At 44.8% G+C, this 23,973-nt stretch overlaps 1 protein-coding gene across 3 annotated transcripts in view; it reads left to right on the top strand.

Annotated features, from left to right (window-relative positions):
* The window catches only part of LOC123772503 (venom phosphodiesterase), a 73,029-nt gene that overhangs the window by 31,897 nt on the left and 17,159 nt on the right, over window positions 1-23,973 (top strand). For all 3 annotated transcript variants that reach the window (XR_011228911.1, XM_045765730.2, XM_045765731.2), the window contains 4 exons: window positions 10,412-10,641; window positions 13,114-13,296; window positions 13,733-13,828; window positions 20,135-20,291. Coding sequence is in view for 2 of the 3 variants with exons in the window: in XM_045765730.2 (XP_045621686.2) it covers window positions 10,412-10,641; window positions 13,114-13,296; window positions 13,733-13,828; window positions 20,135-20,291 (666 nt within the window). In the remaining variant the exon portion in view is untranslated. The remainder of the gene's footprint in view (window positions 1-10,411; window positions 10,642-13,113; window positions 13,297-13,732; window positions 13,829-20,134; window positions 20,292-23,973) is intronic.

Here is a 23,973-nt window from a genome sequence, read left to right on the forward strand (position 1 = left end):
CTAACAGATAATTTTAAGTAGGAAATTTGTGGCAAAATTTAACGAATGTTAGCAGGTATATTGTAAGAAAATTTGAAGAAAATTAATAGGTACTTTATAATCAAATTTGAGAATTATTAACAGGTACATTGTAGCATAATTTGAGAATTGTTTGTAGGTACATTGTAGCAAAATTTGCGTTCAACAAAACAACCATGATATAAGATGATAGCAGTGATCACAACGGTCAAGTTGTATGCCTTAAGTACATTTATTGGAGGAGTGGTTAGCACAAGATACAGTGCGAGTTTGAAGCTGTTCTATTTTCTGACAGAAACGCGACTCTGCATATCCCATGAGGTTGGGATAAGACAAAGCTCTTGGGTCGGTAAAGCTCAGCCTTCTGGTGTTGGTGGAGTGATGTGGGGATTATTGCTACTGGTCAGGAATGTGGACCATTCAAGGCTGTACCTAAACAACATGTTTGGCGTGCAGGGAGGCGGGGTGGGGAGTCATGGGGGATGGGAGGGTTGAAAGGTCTCTTACCTTGAGGTTACCTTGAGATGGCTTCGGGGTATAGGGTCCCCGCGGCCCGGTCCTCGACCAGGCCTCCTCCCGACCACCGGCTCAAAACACTTACTCTGCGAGACTTGCAAACGAATTATAATTTAATTATGAACATTTTATTGGCCATGAACGATGACGAATTTTTAGATAAATATAATTTGATAGGGTTAAGGGTCATGTAGCGCAGTAGTCTGCGTCGTCGACTCACAACTGAGGGTCCTGGGTTGAATTCCCGCGGCATGACAGACGTTTAATCATATTTACTTTCAACTGGTTCCTCTGTTTTCCTAGCAGTAAATAGGTACCCCAAGAGTTTTCTCATCCTTGCTCTCATAGCCTCTCAGTGGACATATTTTCTTCTTGTATTTGTGGATATTTCCCAAAATCACTGTTTTGGCAAAATACAAATTTTCATTAAATTTCTCCTCAGCATGTTTTCTAATTTTGTCTAACAAACATGAAATTTTCTACACGTGAAGAAAAATCGGTGAAATCGCAGTTCACTTGTTTAATGCACTTGGGAAGTAAAGGCTGTACGATAGAAGCTTTGCATCTGCGTACAGTGAAAAACAAACTGTCCTCTACTAATTACGTTTAATTGTTGATGTGCAGTAAGTAATGAGACTCTTCCAGTCGTGTAAGAGCGTGTGTAACTGGTACCATGAGGTTACCTTGAAATGATTTCGGGGCGTAGCGTCCCCTCGGTCCGGTCTTCGACCAGGCCTCCTCGTTGCTGGACTGGTGAACCAGTCCAGTACATGAAGTTCCTTGAAAATTAAAAAATGATGCTTATTATCCAGCGACGCCTCACACACGCGAAGTAGAGCATTATGAAGTTAATGCACGCATTTTCAGACGACCAAAGAGTCGAAGCTTAACCCCCGCAAGTACAACTAGGTGAGTACGTTTAACTTTTTTTTAAATTTTGCCCCGAGGGGCGAGTTTATTGGGCAGCGCCACTCATCTTGTGAGTGGACTCACCGCCATAGCAGCATGTACAACACTCCCCAATAGGAAGAAAACCCGCTGGGTTGTTCATCCTGTCACTTGTACCCACAGCTGGGACTTGCTTAACTGTCTCAAGTGAACAGCTCCTCAAACAAGAAGATTAACATCTATCAACCCTTAAAAGCTTACGTTATCTTGCGGGTGAAAAATGGGGAAATCTTTTAAGAACAGTATCAATATTTGACAAATATTTTCCTAACTCAAACAATGTGGGGTTTATTATTCTACACATATTCCTAATGTCTCTCAGGTGTTCACATTCACGTAGATAGTGGTCAAGGCGGTGTCCATCACTCTCACCACAGATTCTGCAACTTCGCTGATCAACTGTTGTTTCCATTCCAAATCTCCATGGATATTTGTATCCAAGACGGATTCTCGCTATTACTGATTCTCTCCCTCGTCCTCCTCCTCTTCGGCCATAATGACTGGGATTGCCAGCTGCAACCATGTTGCACCATCGTACAGATTCACTGGTTTGTGCTTCTATCCTCCTTTCCTCAGTTACCTTCTCACGGTGATGTTGCCTGATAATACCTCTAATTTGTAGTTGAGTCTTGGGTATGAAGTATTCAATATGGTCTCCTTCAGCAGCCAGCACATCTGCTCGTTCATTCCCACATATTCCAACATGGGAGGGGATCCACAGAATCTTGATGACTCTTCCCTGATTGGTAAGTACTCTCACAGCTCTCTTAATTTCAGCGACTATTGCAAGATTTTCTGCCTGATTTTTACTTAGGCTTTGCAGTGCTGCTTTTGAATCGGTGCAAATCACTGCACCATTAGTGTTCCGTTCAAGAAACCTTAACGCCATAACAATGGCAGTTAGCTCTGCTTGCGTTGAAGAGGCATAGTTCTCAATACGCGCTTTTTTCTGCGTTGGAAAGTATTATCCTTGATTACCGTGTATGCTGCACCAGCCCTGCCATTGACAGGATTAGATGACCTGTCAGTGTAGATTTGATCTAGTTCATCCCCGGCTTCTTTATAAATTTCCTCGAGATACTTGTGCCTCATTTCTTGTGGTATCATGTTGGATTTTTTCGTTGCCATTTCATTGATGATGATCTTGCATGAGTCATCCTCCAAGGGAGGTAACCTCTCTACAGGCAGGAGCTCACGGGCTTGCTCATGCAGGTGAAGCTCTTCAAGGTAGCAGACTGATCTGTGATGCCATTTTTTGCTTTTCCTGTTTCCCCCTGAAAGTAGCACAGAGCTCAGTTTTTTCTTAGCAATATCATTGTAATGGGGATCTCTGGCTATCCTAATTGCAAGCTTAGCATTCAGCTCCTGAATTCTGCTTTTAACACTGGGAAGCGACAACTCCTCTCGTAGATTAGACGTTTTGGCAGTTCTTGGAACTCCAAGAATGATTGTCATGGCTTCATTTTGAATGCTTTCAAGCCTTTTCATATCGCTTTGGGAGTAGGTGCACAGAACTGGTGCGGCATAGTCTATGACGGAGCGCACATAGGCTGTGTACATCATTTTAAGCACGGCAATAGAGGCTCCATGTCCATTCCAGGTCATAGCTTTCAGTGCCCTGAGTCGACTTTTGCATGTTCCTATGAATTGATTGAGCTCCTCTTTCTTTCCCTTGTTAGAGCCGACAGTGACGCCAAGGTACCGATAGTGGTCAACCCATTCAAGTGTTACACCATTAATTTGCAGTTCTTCATTTGCTCTCCGCTTGTGATGGGAGTATGCCTTCGTCTTGTTTGTGGAGAGAGTGAAACCGAGCTCAATACATTTCCTTCCAAGGAGTTCAATGGACTGTTCAATTTTTCCCAAGGTGGGAGCTTGTATTAGGACATCATCTGATTAACGAAGCAGTCACGCAAACACTTACAAACCTGTACAATTTTTCTCAATCTTTGGTGGCTTTCTTTACAGTTATTAAACAGTTAATGAGCTCCGAAGCACCAGCAGGCTGTTTATAACAACAACAACAATTGATTGGGAAGTTTTCATGCTTGTAAACTTTTTACTAAATGGAACCAAAGCCATCTAAGATTGAGGAAAGATGTGCACGTTCGTACAAGTACTTGCGTAACTGTTTCGTTAATCAAGAGGGAACACTCTGGCTTCCTGTCCTCCGACACAATTAATTAATTATATAAATTATTTTTATTATAAATAAACATTCTATGTATAGTTAGGCGTGGGTTAGGTTAGGTGTTTAGGTTCTGTTGGCGATTATTTGTATTGTAGTACGTGGGTGAAGCATTTATAGCAACCCGTCCTCGACTCAAGTCCATTATATCCAGCGGTCGACCCCACAGACGCATTCATAAATTTTAACATGCCGTTCAATCAAAACGGGAATTTTCTCAAATATAAATTAAATTTCTCAAATATATTGGCATAGGTTAGGTTAGATGTTTAGGCTCTGTTGGCGATTATATGTACTTGTAGTACGTGGGTGAAGCATTTACAGCGTTGTGTTTCGAACAAAATTCGTCAGTGAAGCACTTGTTCCAGAAGTGTTCGAACGAAATCAGTTGAGTTGTGTGTAAACCATTTTTCATTCATAAACAGAAGGTTTGGCGGGTAAATGGAATCACTTTTAGGTCTTTGGAGGACGGGCTGTGTTTACAGCGTTTTGGTTCAAACAGAGGACGTGAGCGAAGCACTTGTTCCAGAAGTGTTCGGATGTCATCAGTTGTCAGTCGTGTGTAAACCACTTTTCATTCATAAACAGGGGGGTTTGGTGGGTGCATAGAATTGACTTCGGCCTATATTTATGAGGACGGACTGCAGTCTAGTTTTGAGCTCAGGTCTCGTGCGTTGATGTGATCTCACTCTTGACGAGCACACGTTCACCCTAGACAACCTCTGCAGCCACACTCCTGCACCAACCAGTTGATCATCGAGGGATTCGCCGCTCTGCCACCGAAGGGCGCTGACGTTGGGTTTGACCTGCCAGTGCTTGCCTGTCGCTGCTGAGCAGTGGCTCATTGTTTGGAGGTGTGGTGCGGCCGCTGGCCGGGGCCCCGGCAGGTGGTATGGCGGCGGCGGCTGGTGGTGGTGGCGGCCGTGTTCGCCGTGTTGACACTATCCGGCTTGACTTTTCTGCCCCTGTTGACTGGCCCCTTGTGGAGATTGCCCTACTGGACGTACTGGGTGCGAATATCCCCAATCTCCTCGGCTTGGAGAAACTTTTGCATACCCGTGTGGCAGTGACATTTACCACGTCACTTATCTACCAGCAGTTTGTGCACCAATGGGATGCGCAGTCGCTTGTTATTCCCAATTCAGCTGTGACCGTGGAGGTCTCTGATCCATGGGGGCCCTTGATCTTTGTAAGCATCCACGGTGTGCCTGTAAACTTCCCTGAGACGGAGTTGTGTGCTGTGTTCGCAAAATTTGGTGTGGTGTCGGGGCATAGTTTCAACCTTCTACGTGGTGGACGGCTGCAGGGGCTCCATATGGGTGCGCATACATTGCGCATGAGGCTCACTGGGACTATTCCCTCCCGGTTGGCGGTGTGTGGCTTCTACATGTGGGTATTCTACCAGGGCCAGACTCGCTCCTGCTTCAAGTGTGGTAAAGAGGGTCACTTCACTGCTGTTTGCCGTGCTCCTCGAATGGAGGACCCGTCGGTGTTCCGTGAGTTAGATTTTCCGCGCTTGTCGGGGAGTGGGCCGTCAGCGAATGGTCAGAGCTCTGTGGATGTGCCTGGTGGAGTGTCTTCACCTGATGTGCCTGCCTCTTCGTCTGCTTTGCTGGTTGGCTCTGTGGGCCTAGAGGTTCCTGCTCCCTGTACTCGGCTGACGACGGTTGCAGAGGTGCATCGTGATCCGTGTGAGTCCATGGTGTTGGTCACTGTTAGTGTGGAGATGGGGTGTGACGCTTGTGCTGGGGACGGTGTTTTTCCCGGGGCTAGGGGTGGTGTGGGCCCAGGACTCCTGACTGTGCGCCCGACGGTGTTTGAGGCTGGTGCGGTGTTGCACCCATCTGCTGTTGCTGGTGATGTGCCTCCCATGGAATCGTTGAGTTCTTCTGCCCCTCGCCGAAAGCGCGCTCCGAAGGATCGGTCGCGCAGCAGAGTTTCCCCCTGGGAAGAGGATTGAGGCTTTGTGTGGTGTGGTTTTGGCGGGCGTTCCTCCTCCTCTGTCAGCCGAGGGGTCTGCCAACGTGGGTTCCGGGGAGGCGGGGGACGAGGGGGCAGAGTGGATGGTGGCGTCGGAGGCTCTGTGCGATTCGTCGCATGGTGTTAGCCCCTTGAAGCTTCAGAAGTGTCCTCGTCCACCCGTCAATGTGAGGTCGTCATCTGGGGTGCAGCAGGTGGTTGCGCCTGGTGTTGCAGGTGCGGCTCCCGCGGGGGGTGCCTGTGTTCCCCCCGAAGGACGCTTGGAATTGGGGGTGTCCTGAGGTTCTTCCGATGGTGCCCTCTGTTGTATGCGTCATTAAAAATACAGGGTTTGAATGATCTTGCGGTCCAGTTGGGCCTGTTGGATGTTCTGCAGGTGCATCGTGTGAATGTGGTGTGTTTGGTGTGGGTGTGTGTGGGTGGGTGTGTTTTCTTTCCTGGGTCCTGTGTGGGCTTCTGCTTGGCTTGGTGTGTTTTGGTGTGGTATGCCTACGCCACCCCAACACATGCCCCGTGTGTTGGGGTGGCGGGCATGTTGGTGTGTGAGTTGTGTGTGTTGTTGTTGTTCCCTGTGTTTGTTACATGGGTTGTGTGTGTGTGTGTGCTTCATTATTTTGTTCTGTGCATATTTTATTCCTTGTACCTTTTATGCTCTTTATATTATGTGTTTATTGCTCCTCTGTATATAGCACCTGCCTTTTGTGTACTGTTGTGCTCGGTCCTCTGTGTGGGGGTTTGGGGAACCCGGGATATTATTATGTTTAACACCCCTTTGTGTTATGAGGGTGGTTGTCTTTATGTTCCTATTGGTTGTTATTACTTATGCCTTTTTTATGTTGTATTTGGTTGTTTCCTGTGCCATGTGTTATGTCATGTGCTGTTTGTAGTTTTGTGCAGTTTGCATTTTGTACTCTTTCCTGTGCCTCCTTGTATTTACATTCTGTATGTTACATGGTTTTTGTAGTATTGTTTCATATTTTGGCACGTTTCTTGTATGATTATGTTGTTCTTTCCTTGTTGCCTGTTTTGAACTTTGTTTTTTTATATCAATAAAAAAAAAGTTGATCATCGCAGCACAAGTGACACCAGGTCATAGTTCACATTGTTATATTTGTGTATATTTTTATGCATCCCATATGTTTGTCTAAATTCAGTACCACTGGGCTCCCCCGCGGCTGCAGTAGTGTCAACAGAGACAATATTGCTGTTAATACACCCGTGTTAAGTGTACAGCTCTACCAGTGTAGAGCGTGAGGTCAACTTGAATGAGTAAGTTACTTATTTAAGACTTGCATGTCCATCCGAGACTGTTAGTCTTTCGTTGACAATTTATGCAACGTTTGTTTTAAGGTTGCAGATAGTGTTAACAATATTAATGGTTACTGCTACCTCTAGACTCCTTGTAACTCTGCCTATTGGCATAATTACGGTCCTTAACTACTCATAACTGAACCAATCTGTATATTGGGAAGCAGATGGTCAACATCTGGTGTTGATTGAAGTCATGACAATTCTTTTAGTTGAAGCCGAGAAAACAAGGGAAGTTGGACAACCATAACTGGTAGCATCACAAACTTACACAAACACATTTACATCTTCCATAACTCCACTACGGTAATCATCAAAATATCGACCACGAGGTGAGAGTTGTTCAGGTGTGGGAGAGATCACTCTACTCTCAGATCTGAGAGTTGTTCAGGTGTGAGAGAGATCACTCTACTCTCAGATCTGAGAGTTGTTCAGGTGTGAGAGAGATCACTCTACTCTCAGATCTGAGAGTTGTTCAGGTGTGAGAGATCACTCTACTCTCAGATCTGAGAGTTGTTCAGGTGTGGGAGAGATCACTCTCTCAGATCTGAGAGTTGTTCAGGTGTGGGAGAGATCACTTGACTTAAGTTGAGTTTAAGATCAAAACTAAGTACTACCTAATTAAATCCTTGTAACCTACCTCACCCCCAAAATGTCAACCCATTCTACTATTTTAAACAATGCTGTTTGTTGTCCAAATTGTATTTTTGCTATTTTTTCTGCCATGTTTCCAAACACTTTTTTTTTCTGTCAACAAAATTTATACTTTATCTCAATTAGTATTAAGTTTTAGTCTTATTTTTTTCCTGCTCGAAACACTTTGCGTAATAGTGTCTTTAGGCATTGTACTACTCTTCACCTTGATGCTTGTCTTGAGCAAGCACCATTGATGCTTGTCTTGATGCTTTGCACCATACTGGGTTGCGCCTCAGTTCTGGTGCCTTTCGTTCGACTCCCGTCCTCAGCTTGTATGTTGACACTGGATTCCTATCTCTCCAGGACCGCCGTGATCGCTACTGTCTTTGCTATCTTGCGCGGTCCTTGCAACATCCTTCCTCTCACCTCTGTCGTGCTTTAACTTTTACCCCTCCTGCGGTTCCTGTTCCTCTTCACCACCTCCCTCTTTCTGTCCGGTTATCTCGCTTACAGGATTCTCTTTCCGTTCATATTTCTAATATTTCTCCTCGTGTTGTTCCTTCTTTGCCCCCGTGGAGTCCCCCTTCCGCAGTTTTGTACATCCTTGACCGCATCACTAAAGCTTTTACCCATCCTACGGTTCTAAAATGCCTTTTCCTTGAGCACTCCCGCTCCGTTTCTTTTTTTTTATTTTTTTTTATTAATATATGAGGTACATCTGCATTAGTGCAGCTGCCCTAGACTATATGAAGTGGAGTACAGTGTGTCAAAAAAGCTAACTACGTGATGCTATAAAATACCCATCACACAGGATGGTTAGTCATACAGAGGCATGTGATGGGCAGTCTGCACTGGCAGACTCCAGAAGCATTTTGAGAATATCATCAACACAGGATTGAATAAGGCAGCAGTGGTAATAAAAGTCCCCATCTTGCAGGATGGTTAATCATACAGGGCCATATGTTTAGTAGCCTGCACTGGCAAATTTTGGGTACACTGTGAGGATATCTTCAAGAATACGAGAGTGAATAAAGTAATTGCAAAGCTCCAGGTACCTCATGCCAACTGGTCTGAAAGGTCTAATAACTGGGCATTCAGTGATGTAGTGCGGGAGATCGTGCCATAGTTCCTGCTCACAGAGTTTGCAACTGGAGTGCTCAGGATTGGGAGATCCGTCACCTGCAGCCACCTGCCACAGGTAACGGTAACCCAACCTGATCCTTGCAACCACTGTGTCGCACAGTCTAGTGGACGTTTTGTGCGCTCCGTTTCCGTCTTCACCGATGGGTCTAAGTCTGCGGAAGGTGTAGGCTACTCTGTTGTTTTTCCCGATTGCACTTATGTATCGCTTACCTCCAGAGACTAGCATCTTCACAGCGGAGCTTTATGCTATAACCTATGCTCTTCGTCTCCTGCTTTCTCGTTGTCAGTTTTCCTTTATCGTTGTTGTTGTTGACTCTCGTAGTGCCCTCATGGCTCTCGGGTCATTTAATCCGGTTCATCCAGTGGTTGTCGAGATCCAGCATTGGCTGTTTCTTGTTCACAGTAAATTTAAGTCGGTTGAGTTTTGTTGGCTTCCCAGCCATATTGGTGTCTCATTAAATGAGCGTGCGGATGCTGCCGCCAGGGAAGCTGTCCGCTCTTGTCCCATCTCTCATAAAGGTATTCCTTATTCCGACTTTTACCCGGTTATCCATTCCTCCATCCTTACCCGTTGGCAGGCTTGTTGGTCGTGTATTACTGGTAACAAACTACGTACTCTTAAAAGTTGTGTGTCCTTGTGGCCGTCCTCCTGCCACCGTAACCGGCGATGGGAAACGGCTCTGGCAAGGTTGCATATTGGCCATACTCGCTTGACTCATGGTCACTTGATGGAGCGCCGCCCTGCTCTTTATTGTCCAAATTGCATTGTCCCTCTTATGGTCGTGCATGTCCTTGTTGAATATCCTGACTTCCGGGACGAGCGTGTGTCTTGTTTTCCGACCGTCCCCCGTGGTCGCTTGTCTCTCGATAGTGTTCTTGGTGACTCGGATACTTTTGATATCATTCGCCTTATGCGTTTCTGTTCTCGTATTGGCACCATTGGTGATATTTAGCGCCCTCTGATTATCCCGCACATTTGGTGGTGCTACATAGCCTTCCCGGTTTGGTGCCTTCTTTTGATAATTACTTACTTTAGGCATTGTATGTACTAGCTATATCTATAAATCCATCAACGTTTTGTATCTATGTATGTACTTTACCTGAATAAATATTTGTATTTTGTATTTGACTCGTCTGAGAGTTGTTCAGGTGTGAGAGAGATCACTCGACTCATCTGAGAGTTGTTCAAGGAGATCACTTGACTCATCTGCTAGGATTGAAAAACACTTAGCATCCCTAGTGCATGTCAGCAGGTGGCCTTGACCTTCCTCTCAAGTCTTAATCACATAACTTTGAATGGTAGAATTTTAATACACTTTAATTAATTCCACATTTCTGAGATGCTAATCACAAGTCCACACATGTTGAGATTACAAACACATACCCTACCCTGGCACGTGGTTAAGTCCCCAACACCTTGGCGCGTGGTTAAGTCCCCATCACCTTGGCGCGTGGTTAAGTCCCCAACACCTTGGCGCGTGGTTAAGTCCCCAACACCTTGGCGCGTGGTTAAGTCCCCAACACCTTGGCGCGTGGTTAAGTCCCCAACACCTTGGCGCGTGGTTAAGTCCCCAACACCTTGGCGCGTGGTTAAGTCCCCATCACCTTGGCGCGTGGTTAAGTCCCCAACACCTTGGCGCGTGGTTAAGTTCCCAACATCTTGTACCGCCGCAGAAGCGACGCTTGACCTACTGCGTCGCCTCTCGTGCCAGCTGGAGGGGATGAGGGTGTTCCGTCCCGAGGACCTGCCCAAGCGACTCCACTACAGCAACAACAGACGCCTCGGCGACATTGTGCTCGACCTCGACCCCGGATACTTCGTCAAAGACCTCCGACCCAACATCAAGTCGCGGCCACCCCTGCAGGGTCTACACGGCTACGACTACTACTTCCCCGAGATGAACGTGAGTAGTTACTACTCAGCCCTCACCTGTTTACTGGCCAGGGGCACTCACTGACGTGTATTGCCCCCTGCTTGTTGGGTAGTTAGTGGCTGCCACCTGTTTACTGGCCAGGGGGACTCACTGACGTGTATTGCCCCTGCTTGTTGGGTAGTTAGTGGCTGCCACCTAAACAGAGGTTGACATCTGTGTAAGACGTTAAATTTCTTCGATTCGTTTTTACTCCTGACAGCACTATCATCACACATGATGAGGGGGGGTGGTTTGAGCTCAACCCCCGCATGCACAATTAGGTGAGTACATGACATGTATAGAGTGTGTGGGGTGAGACGAGTGTTAGGGAAGATATTCATGTAAGGCATGACACTCATTAATGTGAGGTGTGAATGTTAGAATTTTAAGTACAGGGGTATCTCAGTTTACAAATTTAATCTGTTCCCAAAGACTGCTCGTAACCCGAAAATTCGTAAACTAAAGCTAATTTCCCCATAAGAAATAATGGAAAATGAATTAATCCGTTCCAGACTCCCCAAAAAATTAACTTAAAAGTAAATTTTATGTCTAATTCACCCGAATCTTCAGTACAAAAGTATGTACAAGTTATTACTTACCTTTACTGATGACTCCTGTTGGCGTATGGAAGACGGTAAGGAGTGGGGAGGAGAGGTGTTACTGTTTGGAAGGATGTTATAATGGAAGAGGAGTCCCCTTCCATTATAACATCAGGCAGTGATGACTTCTCTGGGGTACACTCTCTGGCACGTTTTGCCTGCATACCACTAGGACCTGCTTGTGACTCACTGCTTGCTTGTCTTACTAAGAACCTGTCTAAAGACACTTGTTTTTCCCTACATTTTAACACTTGTCTGTAGTAATACATCACATTGTCATTTAAAAGGTCAATGCAACGGCCTGCTACAGCTTTATCTGGGTGAGTTTTTTCAACAAAACTTTGTAGTTCTTCCCATACTTCACATATTTTCTTAATGAGGAAGGGACATCCTCTACTCACAACTATTTCCTTAGGTTGAACCTTACCACTGACTTTCTTGGGACCTGTGGCAAGATATATAATAATTACTATTATGTTCAAATACCCAAAAATCCGAAAAACACTGAAATTCTTTACAAAGAATTCAAGCACGATAGTCACTAGACAGGAGGCACTGATAAACTGGGGGCGGGATCTCTGTGCCACCATGCGCTAGGTCGGCCCTTACGTGTATCAACAAACTCGTTTCCTGAGGTAAATTCGTAACCCAATTCAAATTTTCTGAAGAAATTGGGCTCGTAACCCGTAAAGTTTGTAAAGAGGGGCATTCGTAAGCCGAGGGGTAACTCGGCTTACGTAAAAATGAATAATTTACATAAAAATTATTGAGCATTGCAGCAACCATGTCGGCCCAAATCCACCCTCTGTTGTCCCATACTAGGCGGATTGTTTAAATCCACTCCTGTTTTGTTCCACACTAAGCGGATTCTGTTGAAATCCACCTCCTGTGTTGTCGCATACTAGGCAGATCCGGTTTAAATCCCCTCCCCCCCTTACCCATGTACACATCCAATCCATCTATAAAACCTGCTAAACTGTTTCTCTTAACGCTGGCATTAGCCTGCATGTCTCCCTCGCCTGCAACCCTGTTTTCTAAGCAATATTTCCCTATATATATCTCCCTCCTAAAAAGGAATTTCTGCAGTTTATGCCCATGGTTGTGGGTTCAGATCTGATCAGTTTGAGAACCCTGTTTACCATATGTGCCCCCCCTTGTATATGCCGCGAACCCACTTTAGTGCTTTGATCACATCTCACTTGTCCTACGTCTCTCCGGCGAGCAAGTGAGTCCCTGATAACAGGTATCAAAATCAAATAAAAAACTTTATTCATGAATGATCATTTATACTTGATTTAGTTTAGATTTGTACAAAGGTCATAATAATAGCATAAAACATAATCATTATAATTATGTTATGTATAATACAAATCGCAAGAGCATTTATGACGCGGTGGCATCATACCAGACAAATACAGTTTAGATAATAACAACCTTTACAATTCTATCCTTCATGAATATATTATAAAAGATAGGAGACAAAGATTACTCGTTTCAAGAATATTTACTTTGTTGTAGCAAGATTCAACTCATCAATCATCCACTTATGTCGCACACAGGGTACACAGAAGTGGTAAACAAACTTATTTCATATTAATCCCCTTTTATTTGTGTTTTACAACGTCCCCCCTTCTCTCTCTCTCCATTTATTTGACTTTCCCTTCTTTCTCTATTCTCCGTCCCCCTTCCCTACATATACCATCCACACAGCTGTTGTTCCGGGGGTTTATCTCTTACCTGTGTTGGTGCCTCCTACACCAGGCCTGCCCCTCACCATCACAGCCTGCCATCTCCTTTCCCCCTCATTCTCCGCGGCTGCCTTCCTCGCCTGCCCTCCACTACTGACGGTCTGTTCCTCCACCAGGCGTTGTTCGTGGGCTACGGGCCTGACCTCCAGCAGGGGATGGAAGTGGAACCCTTCCAGAACATCGAACTCTACAACCTCATGTGTGCTCTCACCTCTGTTACACCCGCCCCCAACAATGGCACCTGGGGAGCCCTACACCACCTGTTGGTCGACCCCCCATCCATCCCAGCACCTAGCCAGGTGAGCACTGCCCTACTCCACCACCTGGGGAGCCCTACACCACCTGTTGGTCGACCTCCACTCATCCCAGTCAGATGAGCACTGTCCTATTCCACCTTGGGAAACTGTACAGTTCAAGTACGTTTATTGAGACAATAAAATACATCTCAAAGGAATAAAGTAGCTTAAGCTATTTCTACTATCCTCTACTTCAAGTCCCTCAAGGGGGCGCACAAATCCAGTGAGCACAAATCCACGAATCACAGTACAAGCATCACATTTTACATTGCAGGTTAATATGGTAAACACAGCATATAAGTGTTACACTCTTGTAACCGTACAGTACCCGTTTGCCGACGTCTCAGCATACCCTAACATCCAACCTAAATTGAAGATCAGGGCTGACATCCATTACATCGCGCCCCGAACCCCAACTGACTTCATCTTTCTTTTACAGGCTGTCAAACCCCCGACTCTTCCTTACATCAAGAACGGTGACAGTTCACACGAGTCCACCACTACTGGCTGCGAGGGTGACCTCCCCGGCTCTCAGGTAAGGTTATACACTTTACATTGTTAACTCGGTTATAGTGTTAATTAGACCTGAACTCAGACTCCATCATAGTAGCAGCGTATCGAGGCGGCACTCCCGCTATGGGGGATTTTCCCAACAGGTATTAATTTAATTTATTTATTTAATTGAGTGAACTGTGTGAAAACTTAGTTCTTCTGCTGGGTTTACCCTCTACACATAATTTGGGGGTTATTGTAAATACGCAGCCTATATTACATCGTTAGTTAACTACCAATTGATTAGTATAAGTAAAACCAGCAGCTAAGCTGTCAGAGGTGAGTAGTAGATTCTCCTGCCATGCAGCCGTCCTGAACTAATGAGTTAGAGAGACTATTCCCAAATGTTGTCGTCCAGACAGGTCCAGATAGGAAAGAATTCGTAGCTGCTATCTCCATTTCCTCGGGCTACATGTGAAGAAGAGCTTAAACGGTAATATTCTTACCAAAACCCAGGGTTATAGGCAGAAAGAGATGATTAAATTGATAATAAAGGCTCACCAAGTTGTTTTAGGTCGCTCAGATCTGCAAGACTCACTCGCTCAAGTGTGTTCTAAGCTACCTATGAAGGGTACAAGTATTAATATAACGAGCAGTGGTAAGTCCTTCCGTCTCGAGAGCCATGTGCTTACTGCCGCCTGCATGGCGTGCCCCCTCTTCCTCCCCTCCACCCGTCTGGATGCGTCTAATTTTCAGCTGATTTTATTATCAACTAAGGAGGAAGACATATAGGTATTCATTATTTAATATTATATCCAGTATTTAATGAATGCTTTCTTTAATATTTCAACTTAAAAATGGAAGTATTTTAATTTATGAAGGGAAATATTAGGTACTGGCTGGTAGTGGCCGATGCAATACCTTCCCACTTTTGCTAGAAAATTTTTCTCCTTAACTAGTTTAGTATTGTTAGTAATGGACTGACTTTACTATTTTAATTAAGCAGGCCAGTTGTTAGTAATGGTTGCCGGAATTTATCTTCACCCGTTGCAGTTGTGTACTCGCCTAGTTGTGTTTGCGGGGGTTGAGCTCTGGCTCTTTGGGCCTGCCTCTCACTTGTCAATCAACTTATTTTTTCACACACACACACACACGTTGTGTGTGTGTGTCTGTGGGCTCTGTCAGAGTTTTAAACTCTGAAAACTTTAAACTTTAAATTTAAGTTTAAACTTTAAACTAAAGAAACTCCTTATTCAGAGTTTCCCTCTGACTAAGGAAAACAGAGGGGGCATATACGGAAAGTGACAAGGAAATCTGCAAGGTACTGAATGCCAGTTTCCATGCTGTTCACAACCGAGCCTGAGCAGTTCCTATTGTTAGAAGAGATTACCCTAGATGAAAGACTATCAGATATAGATGTCACAACAGAGGAGGTAATGAAACATTTGACAACACTGGATGCAACTAAAGCAGTTGGACCAGACGAAGTATCACCTTGGATACTAAAAGAGGCAGCGCAGGCCCTCAGCGTGCCTCTGGCAAGGATCTTTAATGAATCACTTATGTAGGGAGAGTTGCCCAATTGCTGGGAGAGGGCAAATATCATACCGATTTTCAAGAAAGGCGATAGGGAGGAGGTACTTAACTATAGACCTGCACGGTCCTTGCAACATCCTGCCTCTCGCCTCTGTCATGCTTTAACTTTTGCCCCACCTGTGGATTCTGTTCCTCTTCACCACCTCCCTCTTTCTGTCCGGTTATCTCGCTTACAGGATTCTCTTTTAATTTGTATTTCTAATATTTCTCCTCGTGTTGTTCCTTTTTTGCCCCCGTGGAGAGCCCCCTTCCGCAGTTTTGTACATCCTTAACTCGCATCACTAAAGCTTTTACCCCTCCTACGGTTCTAAAACGCCTTTTCCTTGAGTACTTTTCTTCTCACTCCCGCTCCGTTTCCATGTTCACCGATGGGTCTAAGTCTGCTGACGCTGTAGGCTACTCTGTTGTTTTTCCTGATTGCACTTGTATGTGTTGCTTACCTCCGGAGACTAGCATCTTCTCAGCAGAACTTTATGCTATTCTCTATGCTCTTCGTCTCCTGCTTTCTCGTTGTCAATCTTCCTTTGTAGTTGTTGTTGACTCTCGTAGTGCCCTCATGGCTCTCGGGTCCTTTAATCCGGTTCATCCAGTGGTTGTTGAGATCCAGCATTGGCTGTTTCTTATTCACAGTAAATTTGTCAGTTGAGTTTTGTTGGGTTCCCAGCCATATTGGTGTCTCTTTAAATGAGCATGCGAATCCTGCCGCCAGGGAAGCTGTCCGCTCTTGACCCATCTCTCGTAAAGGTATTCCTTACTCCGACTTTTACCCAGTTAACCATTCCTCCATCCTTGCCCGTTGGTAGGCTTGTTGGTCTTCTGTTACTGGTAACAAACTGCGTACTCTTAAGAGTTGTGTGTCCTTGTGGCTGTCCTCCTACCACTGTAACCGGCGATAGGAAACGGCTCTGGCGAAGTTGCGTATTGGCCATATTCGCTTAACTCATGGTCACTTAATGGAGCGCCGCCCTGCTCCTTATTGTCCCTATTGCATTGTCCCTCTTACGGTCGTGCATGTCCTTGTTGAAAGACCTGACTTCCAGGACGAGCGTGTGTCTTGTTTTCCGACCGTCCCCGACGGTCACTTGTCCCTCGATAGAATTCTTGGTGACTAGAGTACTTTTGATATCGTTCGCCTTATGCGTTTCTGTTCTCGTTTTGGCATTCTTGGTGATATTTAGCGCCCTCTGATTATCCCGCACATTTGGTGGTGCTACATAGCCTTCCCGGTTTGGTGCCTTCTATTGATTATTACTTCCTTAACTACAGACCTGTCTCACTGACAAACATCCCCCTGTAAAATACTTGAAAGAATAATTAGGCTAATACTGGTTGCACACCTAGAGAACATTAGGTTTTAAACAAACATCAACGTGGGTTCTGGAAATGGAAATCTTGCCTAACAAACTTTTTGGAATTCTATGATAAAATAACGAGGATAAGGCAGGACAGAGAAGGTTGGGCAGACTGCATACTTCTGGACTGTCAAAAATCATTTGATACAGTACCGCACATGAGACTGCTATTCAAACTCGAGAGGCAGGCGGGAGTGAGCAGAAAGGCCCTAGCATGGGTAAGGAACTACCTAACAGGAAGGAGCCAGAGTTACGGTAAAGGGGCGAGAAGTCTGACTGGTGAACAGCAACGAGTGAAGTACTTCAAGGATCGGTGCTGGGACCAATTCTATTTCTAATATACGTTAACGACATGTTTACAGGAGTAGAATCCTACATGTCGATGTTCGCAGATGACGCAAAGTTGATGAGAAGAGTTGCGACAGATGAGGATTGTAGGATCCTCCACGAGGACTTGAACAGGTTGCAGGGATGGTCAAAAAATGATTACTAGAGTTCAACACGAGCAAATGTAAAGTTATGGAAATGGGATTAGGTGATAGAAGACCAAAGGGACAGTACGCAATGAAGGGGAACTTCCTACCTGTGACGACTTGAGAAAGAGACCTGGGCGTGGATGTAACACCTAATCTAACTCCTGAAGGCACACATAAATAGGATATCGACAGCAGCGTATTCTACACTGGTAAAAGTTAAAACATCATTCAGAGACCTAAATAAGGAGGCATTTAGGGCACTTTACACTGCCTACGTGAGGCTAGTATTAGAGTATGCCGCCCCATCATGGAGTCCCCACTGTAGAAACATAAGGAAACTGGAAAAGGTTCAGAAGTGTGCAACAAGACTCGTCCCAGCATTACAAGGGATGGGGTATGAAGAGCGCCTGAGGAACCTGAGCCTTACGACACTAGAAAAAAGAGGGGAGAGTGGGATATGATAGGACCATTCAAGCTTGTTCGCATATATATATATATATATATATATATATATATATATATATATATATATATATATATATATATATATAATGTATATATATATATAATATATTGGATAAATGAGAGGGAAGAATGGAAGTAACTGCAAAGGGTCTATTGGCCCATACTTCCTCTTGATGCTTCTATATTGGTACGGAGTCTTGAAGTGGGTAGATTATATATATAACCATTTCCTTCCCCTTTACCTATTCATCCAATCGTGCTACAGTGGGGACTCGAAGCTTCTTTTTGGGGAGCATGAAATAGACTCCTGTGAAGGAGTCCAACAAGGTGATCCCTTAGCCCCCCTCCTTTTCTGCTTAGCTATCAAAGAGGTCACTGATAGTCTGACAAGCGAGCTAAACATCTGGTACCTGGATGATGACACTCTCGCCGGAACCCCGGTTACCATTTTGGAGGATATAAGGAAATTCTAGGAGCAAGGAAATAGTGTCCCACAACTCGGACATCACTGGCCAAATAAAAAATGTTCTTCCAGACATGCTCGTTGTCGAACCAGCTGACTGCACCCTCCTGGGTGCCCCCATTGGCCCGCAAGCACTCGAGGAGGTCCTGGATGCAAAAGTCACTAACCTAAGGAGAATGCTGGACAGGATTGACAAGATTGATGCCCATGATGCTCTCTTCCTCCTCACAAGATGCCTATCACTCCCCAAGTTGACTTACTTCCTGATTATATCCATGAGTCAAGTACATAATCAAGAGTAATCAAGTACACCTATTTTGTCCAGGCATCTACACCCTTGTCCACCCATTAATGTAATGATCGCTGTAACTTGTTAGGAATAAAGTTTCTGAATCTGAGTTAGACATGAACTGTCTCGATTATAGTGTTAAACATGTGTTCTGACGCATTCCAACACTCATTACAATCATATCATCCCTCGCCGACAACAATCACAATTTTTACAACCTTCTACCTCAGCATTCTTCAATTACAATCTCTCAATCTCGACATTCACACTCATCAAATCATCAAATAACAAGAAAAAATCACTCCATGATAAAATGTAAGAGAAAGCTTGCTGTGTGGCGCCCTTACTGACTGGCAGATATGACGTGATGTCACCTCCAGTCTGGCTGACTGGCAGATATGACGTGATGTCACCTCCAGTCTGGCTGACTGGCAGATATGACGTGATGTCACCTCCAGTCTGGTTGACTGGCAGATATGACGTGATGTCACCTCCAGTCTGGTTGACTGGCAGATATGACGTGATGTCACCTCCAGTCTGGCTGACTGGCAGATATGACGTGATGTCACCACCAGTCTGGCTGACTGGCAGATATGACGTGATGTCACCTCCAGTCTGGCTGACTGGCAGATATGACGTGATGTCACCTCCAGTCTGGCTGACTGGCAGATATGACGTGATGTCACCTCCAGTCTGGCTGACTGGCAGATATGACGTGATGTCACCTCCAGTCTGGCTGACTGGCAGATATGACGTGATGTCACCTCCAGTCTGGCTGACTGGCAGATATGACGTGATGTCACCACCAGTCTGGGTGACTGGCAGATATGACGTGATGTCACCTCCAGTCTGGCTGACTGGCAGATATGACGTGATGTCACCTCCAGTCTGGCTGACTGGCAGATATGACGTGATGTCACCACCAGTCTGGCTGACTGGCAGATATGACGTGATGTCACCTCCAGTCTGGCTGACTGGCAGATATGACGTGATGTCACCTCCAGTCTGGTTGACTGGCAGATATGACGTGATGTCACCACCAGTCTGGTTAGCAGACACTGACCATTTATGCAATTAAATCATGTACCTTCGCTTTAGCAATGGTGGTAGTAAGTAATAAGGAGATGGTGGTAGTAAGTAATAAGGAGATGGTGGTAGTAAGTAATAAGGAGATGGTGGTAGTAAGTAATAAGGAGATGGTGGTAGTAAGTAATAAGGAGATGGTGGTAGTAAGTAATAAGGAGATGGTGGTAGTAAGTAATAAGGAGATGGTGGTAGTAAGTAATAAGGAGATGGTGGTAGTAAGTAATAAGGAGATGGTGGTAGTAAGTAATAAGGAGATGGTGGTAGTAAGTAATAAGGAGGTGTTTACACAATATTCCATAAGATCTTAGGTAGTAAGAATCATAACAATTGTTGTTGAGATTAATTATAAGCTACAGTAGGTGTATCCTCACCAGTTCAGGTAGTTTACAATATACTGATTAATTATGATGATTCATCGTTTTAATAGTGCATTATATTATGTAAATTATGATGAGATGTTTCACCATTTGCAGTATTAATCCCACTAAGTTCCAATACGAATTCTATTACATTGTTCACTCTTCACAAGATCTGTAGTTTGTCATAATTGTTTGTGTCATTATCTCCTGTCATCCGTGCCACTCCTACCGCCCTGGGCACTACTATGCTTGACCTCCGGCAGGCGTGGAGGACGCTGCTGGAGCTGACAGAGGCGCAGCAGCTGCAGTATGAGAAGAGCCACCTGCCCTGGGGAGCCCCGTCCTTGACGCCCTCAGATCCGCCCTTCAACACCACCGACCCGACGGTGTCCCTCCTCCATCACCATAACCACGTCACAGGTAACAGTGCTCGGGGCACCCCTCCTCCATCACTATAACCACGTCACAGGTAACAGTGCTCGGGGCGCCCCTCCTCCATCACCATAACCACGTCACAGGTAACAGTGCTCGGGGTGTCCCTCCTCCATCACCATAACCACGCCACAGGTAATAGTGCTCGGGGCGCCCCTCCTCCATCACCATAACCACGCCACAGGTAACAGTGCTCGGGGTGTCCCTCCTCCATCACCATAACCACGCCACAGGTAATAGTGCTCGGGGTGTCCCTCCTCCATCACCATAACCACGTCACAGGTAACAGTGCTCGGGGCGTCCCTCCTCCATCACCATAACCACGTCACAGGTAACAGTGCTCGGGGCGCCCCTCCTCCATCACCATAACCACGCCACAGGTAACAGTGCTCGGGGCGTCCCTCCTCCATCACCATAACCACGCCACAGGTAACAGTGCTCGGGGTGTCCCTCCTCCATCACCATAACCACGTCACAGGTAACAGTGCTCGGGGCGTCCCTCCTCCATCACCATAACCACGCCACAGGTAACAGTGCTCGGGGTGTCCTTCCTCCATCACCATAACCACGTCACAGGTAACAGTGCTCGGGGCGTCCCTCCTCCATCACCATAACCACGCCACAGGTAACAGTGCTCGGGGTGTCCCTCCTCCATCACCATAACCACGCCACAGGTAACAGTGCTCGGGGTGTCCCTCCTCCATCACCATAACCACGCCACAGGTAACAGTGCTCGGGGCGTCCCTCCTCCATCACCATAACCACGTCACAGGTAATACTGCTCGGGGTGTCCCTCCTCCATCACCATAACCACGTCACAGGTAATACTGCTCGGGGCGTCCCTCCTCCATCACCATAACCACGTCACAGGTAATACTGCTCGGGGTGTCCCTCCTCCATCACCATAACCACGTCACAGGTAATACTGCTCGGGGTGTCCCTCCTCCATCACCATAACCACGTCACAGGTAATACTGCTCGGGGCGCCCCTCCTCCATCACCATAACCACGTCACAGGTAATACTGCTCGGGGCGTCCCTCCTCCAACACCATAACCACGTCACAGGTAACAGTGCTCGGGGCGTCCCTCCTCCATCACCATAACCACGTCATGCTGAGGTGCTGGAAAATGAAGCTGGTGGCCCTAGGGTCTTTTATAGTTTCGAGTAGCTTAGAACCCAGATCCTTCAAACAAAAAATAGTGGCACTTTTACCCCAGGCACCAATTGTCTCCGAGGCATAGGGGACGGAATTGTAATGGTGAACCAGATCTCTGTACTTAAGAGACTTGGCTGATTCCCTGTGGGTGAAGTGTCTGTGCAACACTGAAGTCAATGTAGGTGTTAGCCAAGATTGTTGTCCCACACCAACTCTTTACCATTGTTCCAGGGGGTTCACTGTGATCCCGTCTGGGCGACCAGCAGGCTCCTCGGAGTTGCGGGGAATTAGGTAACGGGGAATCTCTCTCTGCTGGACAGCCAAGTGTGGTAAGGCTCCTCTTAATGATGTCATTGACTTGACTGTCTTGAGTGCCATCCCCCTGTGCTTTGGCATAGCAGGCCATACTAGCCGTACCTGTCACTCACTGCTTATGTACATTTTCTAATTTACCAGAACTAGAAAGTATATTAAGTGCAAGTATATTAACACACGACGATGATTTATCTGTTTATTGTGACCATTGAATATATTCAGTAACGATGTGTCTTAGGATCGTCTTTTCTTAGATATTCCAGAGTGTCCCAAGTTCATTTTCAGATCCCAGAGAAGTACTAATTGAGCTGCAAAATGGTATTGGGCCGAATCCAAAGTTTAAGAAATTATACCAAGAATATGGGATAGAAGGAAATTTGTGGTCGCTACCCTGTATTATGGACAGTAGTTGAAAAGCTCACGCTTGCATTTCTATCATTACATGGTAGAAGGCAGTCTTAGCGGGGGTCGTCCAACTTCTCACGAAGGCGAGGTCCCCTTCGCATTACTGAAAGTGGTGATTTAAAACTCATGATAACTACCGTTAAACCTGATAGTGGAAAAGGATTTCCAATTATTAAGCTCATCGAGCACATTAAGAGGACTGAGGAGAAGGCCATGTAATTCTACGGGACCCCTCGCCTACCACTCTTATTTGTACCATATAAATTACTTTCCGAGTTAGTATATCTGGTGCATCGGATGTGGAATGTACGTACAAGTACTGTATATTAATGCTACTCTTATAATTTTAGTTTTAAAAATGTCTTCCTTAGTGTGCCGCATACATGTTATTATAAATAATAATTTGTATGGTGTGTCCGAATCTTTTTTTGAATTCGAAAAGGGTTCGAATCCTTCAGGATTCGAACCCTTTTCCTCCCAATCCTCCTTTCAGGGGGGAAGTGTTTTCTGATGCAAGTTAGCTTGGGGACCATTAAAGCTTTAAGCACAAATGTTTCTCCCGTGTCCCCAGCATGATGAAGTGATTTTATGAAATATCTGTGCCTAAAATGGTTACCAAGAGCTGTCGGGAATTGGGTTAAGGGTTAGACGACTTCTAATTATTTTGTGCAGTCTGTGTGGCCTAGCGATAACAGTACTGTACACGCCAAGGGGCATGGAGCCCTGGCTGTCCGGGTTCGAATCCTTCAGGGGTAGAGTTTTCTGAGACATGTTAGCATGGGGACCATTCAAGCTTGATGCGTATAACATATATATATATATATATATATATATATATATATATATATATATAATATAATATAATATATATATATATATATATATATATATATATATATATATATATATATATATATATATATATATATATATATATATGTCGTACCTAGTAGCCAGAACGCACTTCTCAGCCTACTATGCAAGGCCCGATTTGCCTAATAAGCCAAGTTTTCGTGAATTAATTGTTTTTCGACTACCTAACCTATAAAGATAGGTTAGGTTAGGTAAGGTAGGGTTGGTTAGGTTCGGTCATATATCTACGTTAATTTTAACTCCAATAAAAAAAAATTGACCTCATACATAATGAAATGGGTAGCTTTATCATTTCATAAGAAATTTTTTTTAGAAAATATGTTAATTCAGGAAAACTTGGCCTATTAGGCAAATCGGGCCTTGTATAGTAGGCCGAGAAGTGCGTTCTGGCTACTAGGTACGACATTATATATATATATATATATATATATATATATATATATATATATATATAATATATATATATATATATATATATTAGTATATTTTGGTAGCAGTCTTTCCTGTAGACATATATTATTAAATATGACCGAAAAAGTAAGATTAATAATTCTAACACGAATTTTCTCAATCTTTCGTACATTTCTTTTCACTGTTGGAGGTAAATAAAAAATCAATTCTCCAAAATTCATTTTTATTTCTAGTCTGACGCGACACGAGCGCGTTTCGTAAAACTTATTACATTTTCAAAGACTTTTAGTTTACAAATACACAACTGAATAGAACTTACACATCTCCTGGTTTCGTTTATATCTACATTTGAGTGAGGTGGATGGGGTGAGGTGGCATATAATACCCTATACCCTATTAATGCCACCTCACTCAAATGTAGATATAAATGAAACCAGGAGATGTGTAAGTTCTATTCAGTTGTGTATTTGTAAACTAAAAGTCTTTGAAAATGTAATAAGTTTTACGA

The sequence above is a fragment of the Procambarus clarkii genome, chromosome 17 (genome assembly GCF_040958095.1).
Source record: "Procambarus clarkii isolate CNS0578487 chromosome 17, FALCON_Pclarkii_2.0, whole genome shotgun sequence".
Taxonomy (NCBI): Eukaryota; Metazoa; Arthropoda; class Malacostraca; order Decapoda; family Cambaridae; genus Procambarus; species Procambarus clarkii.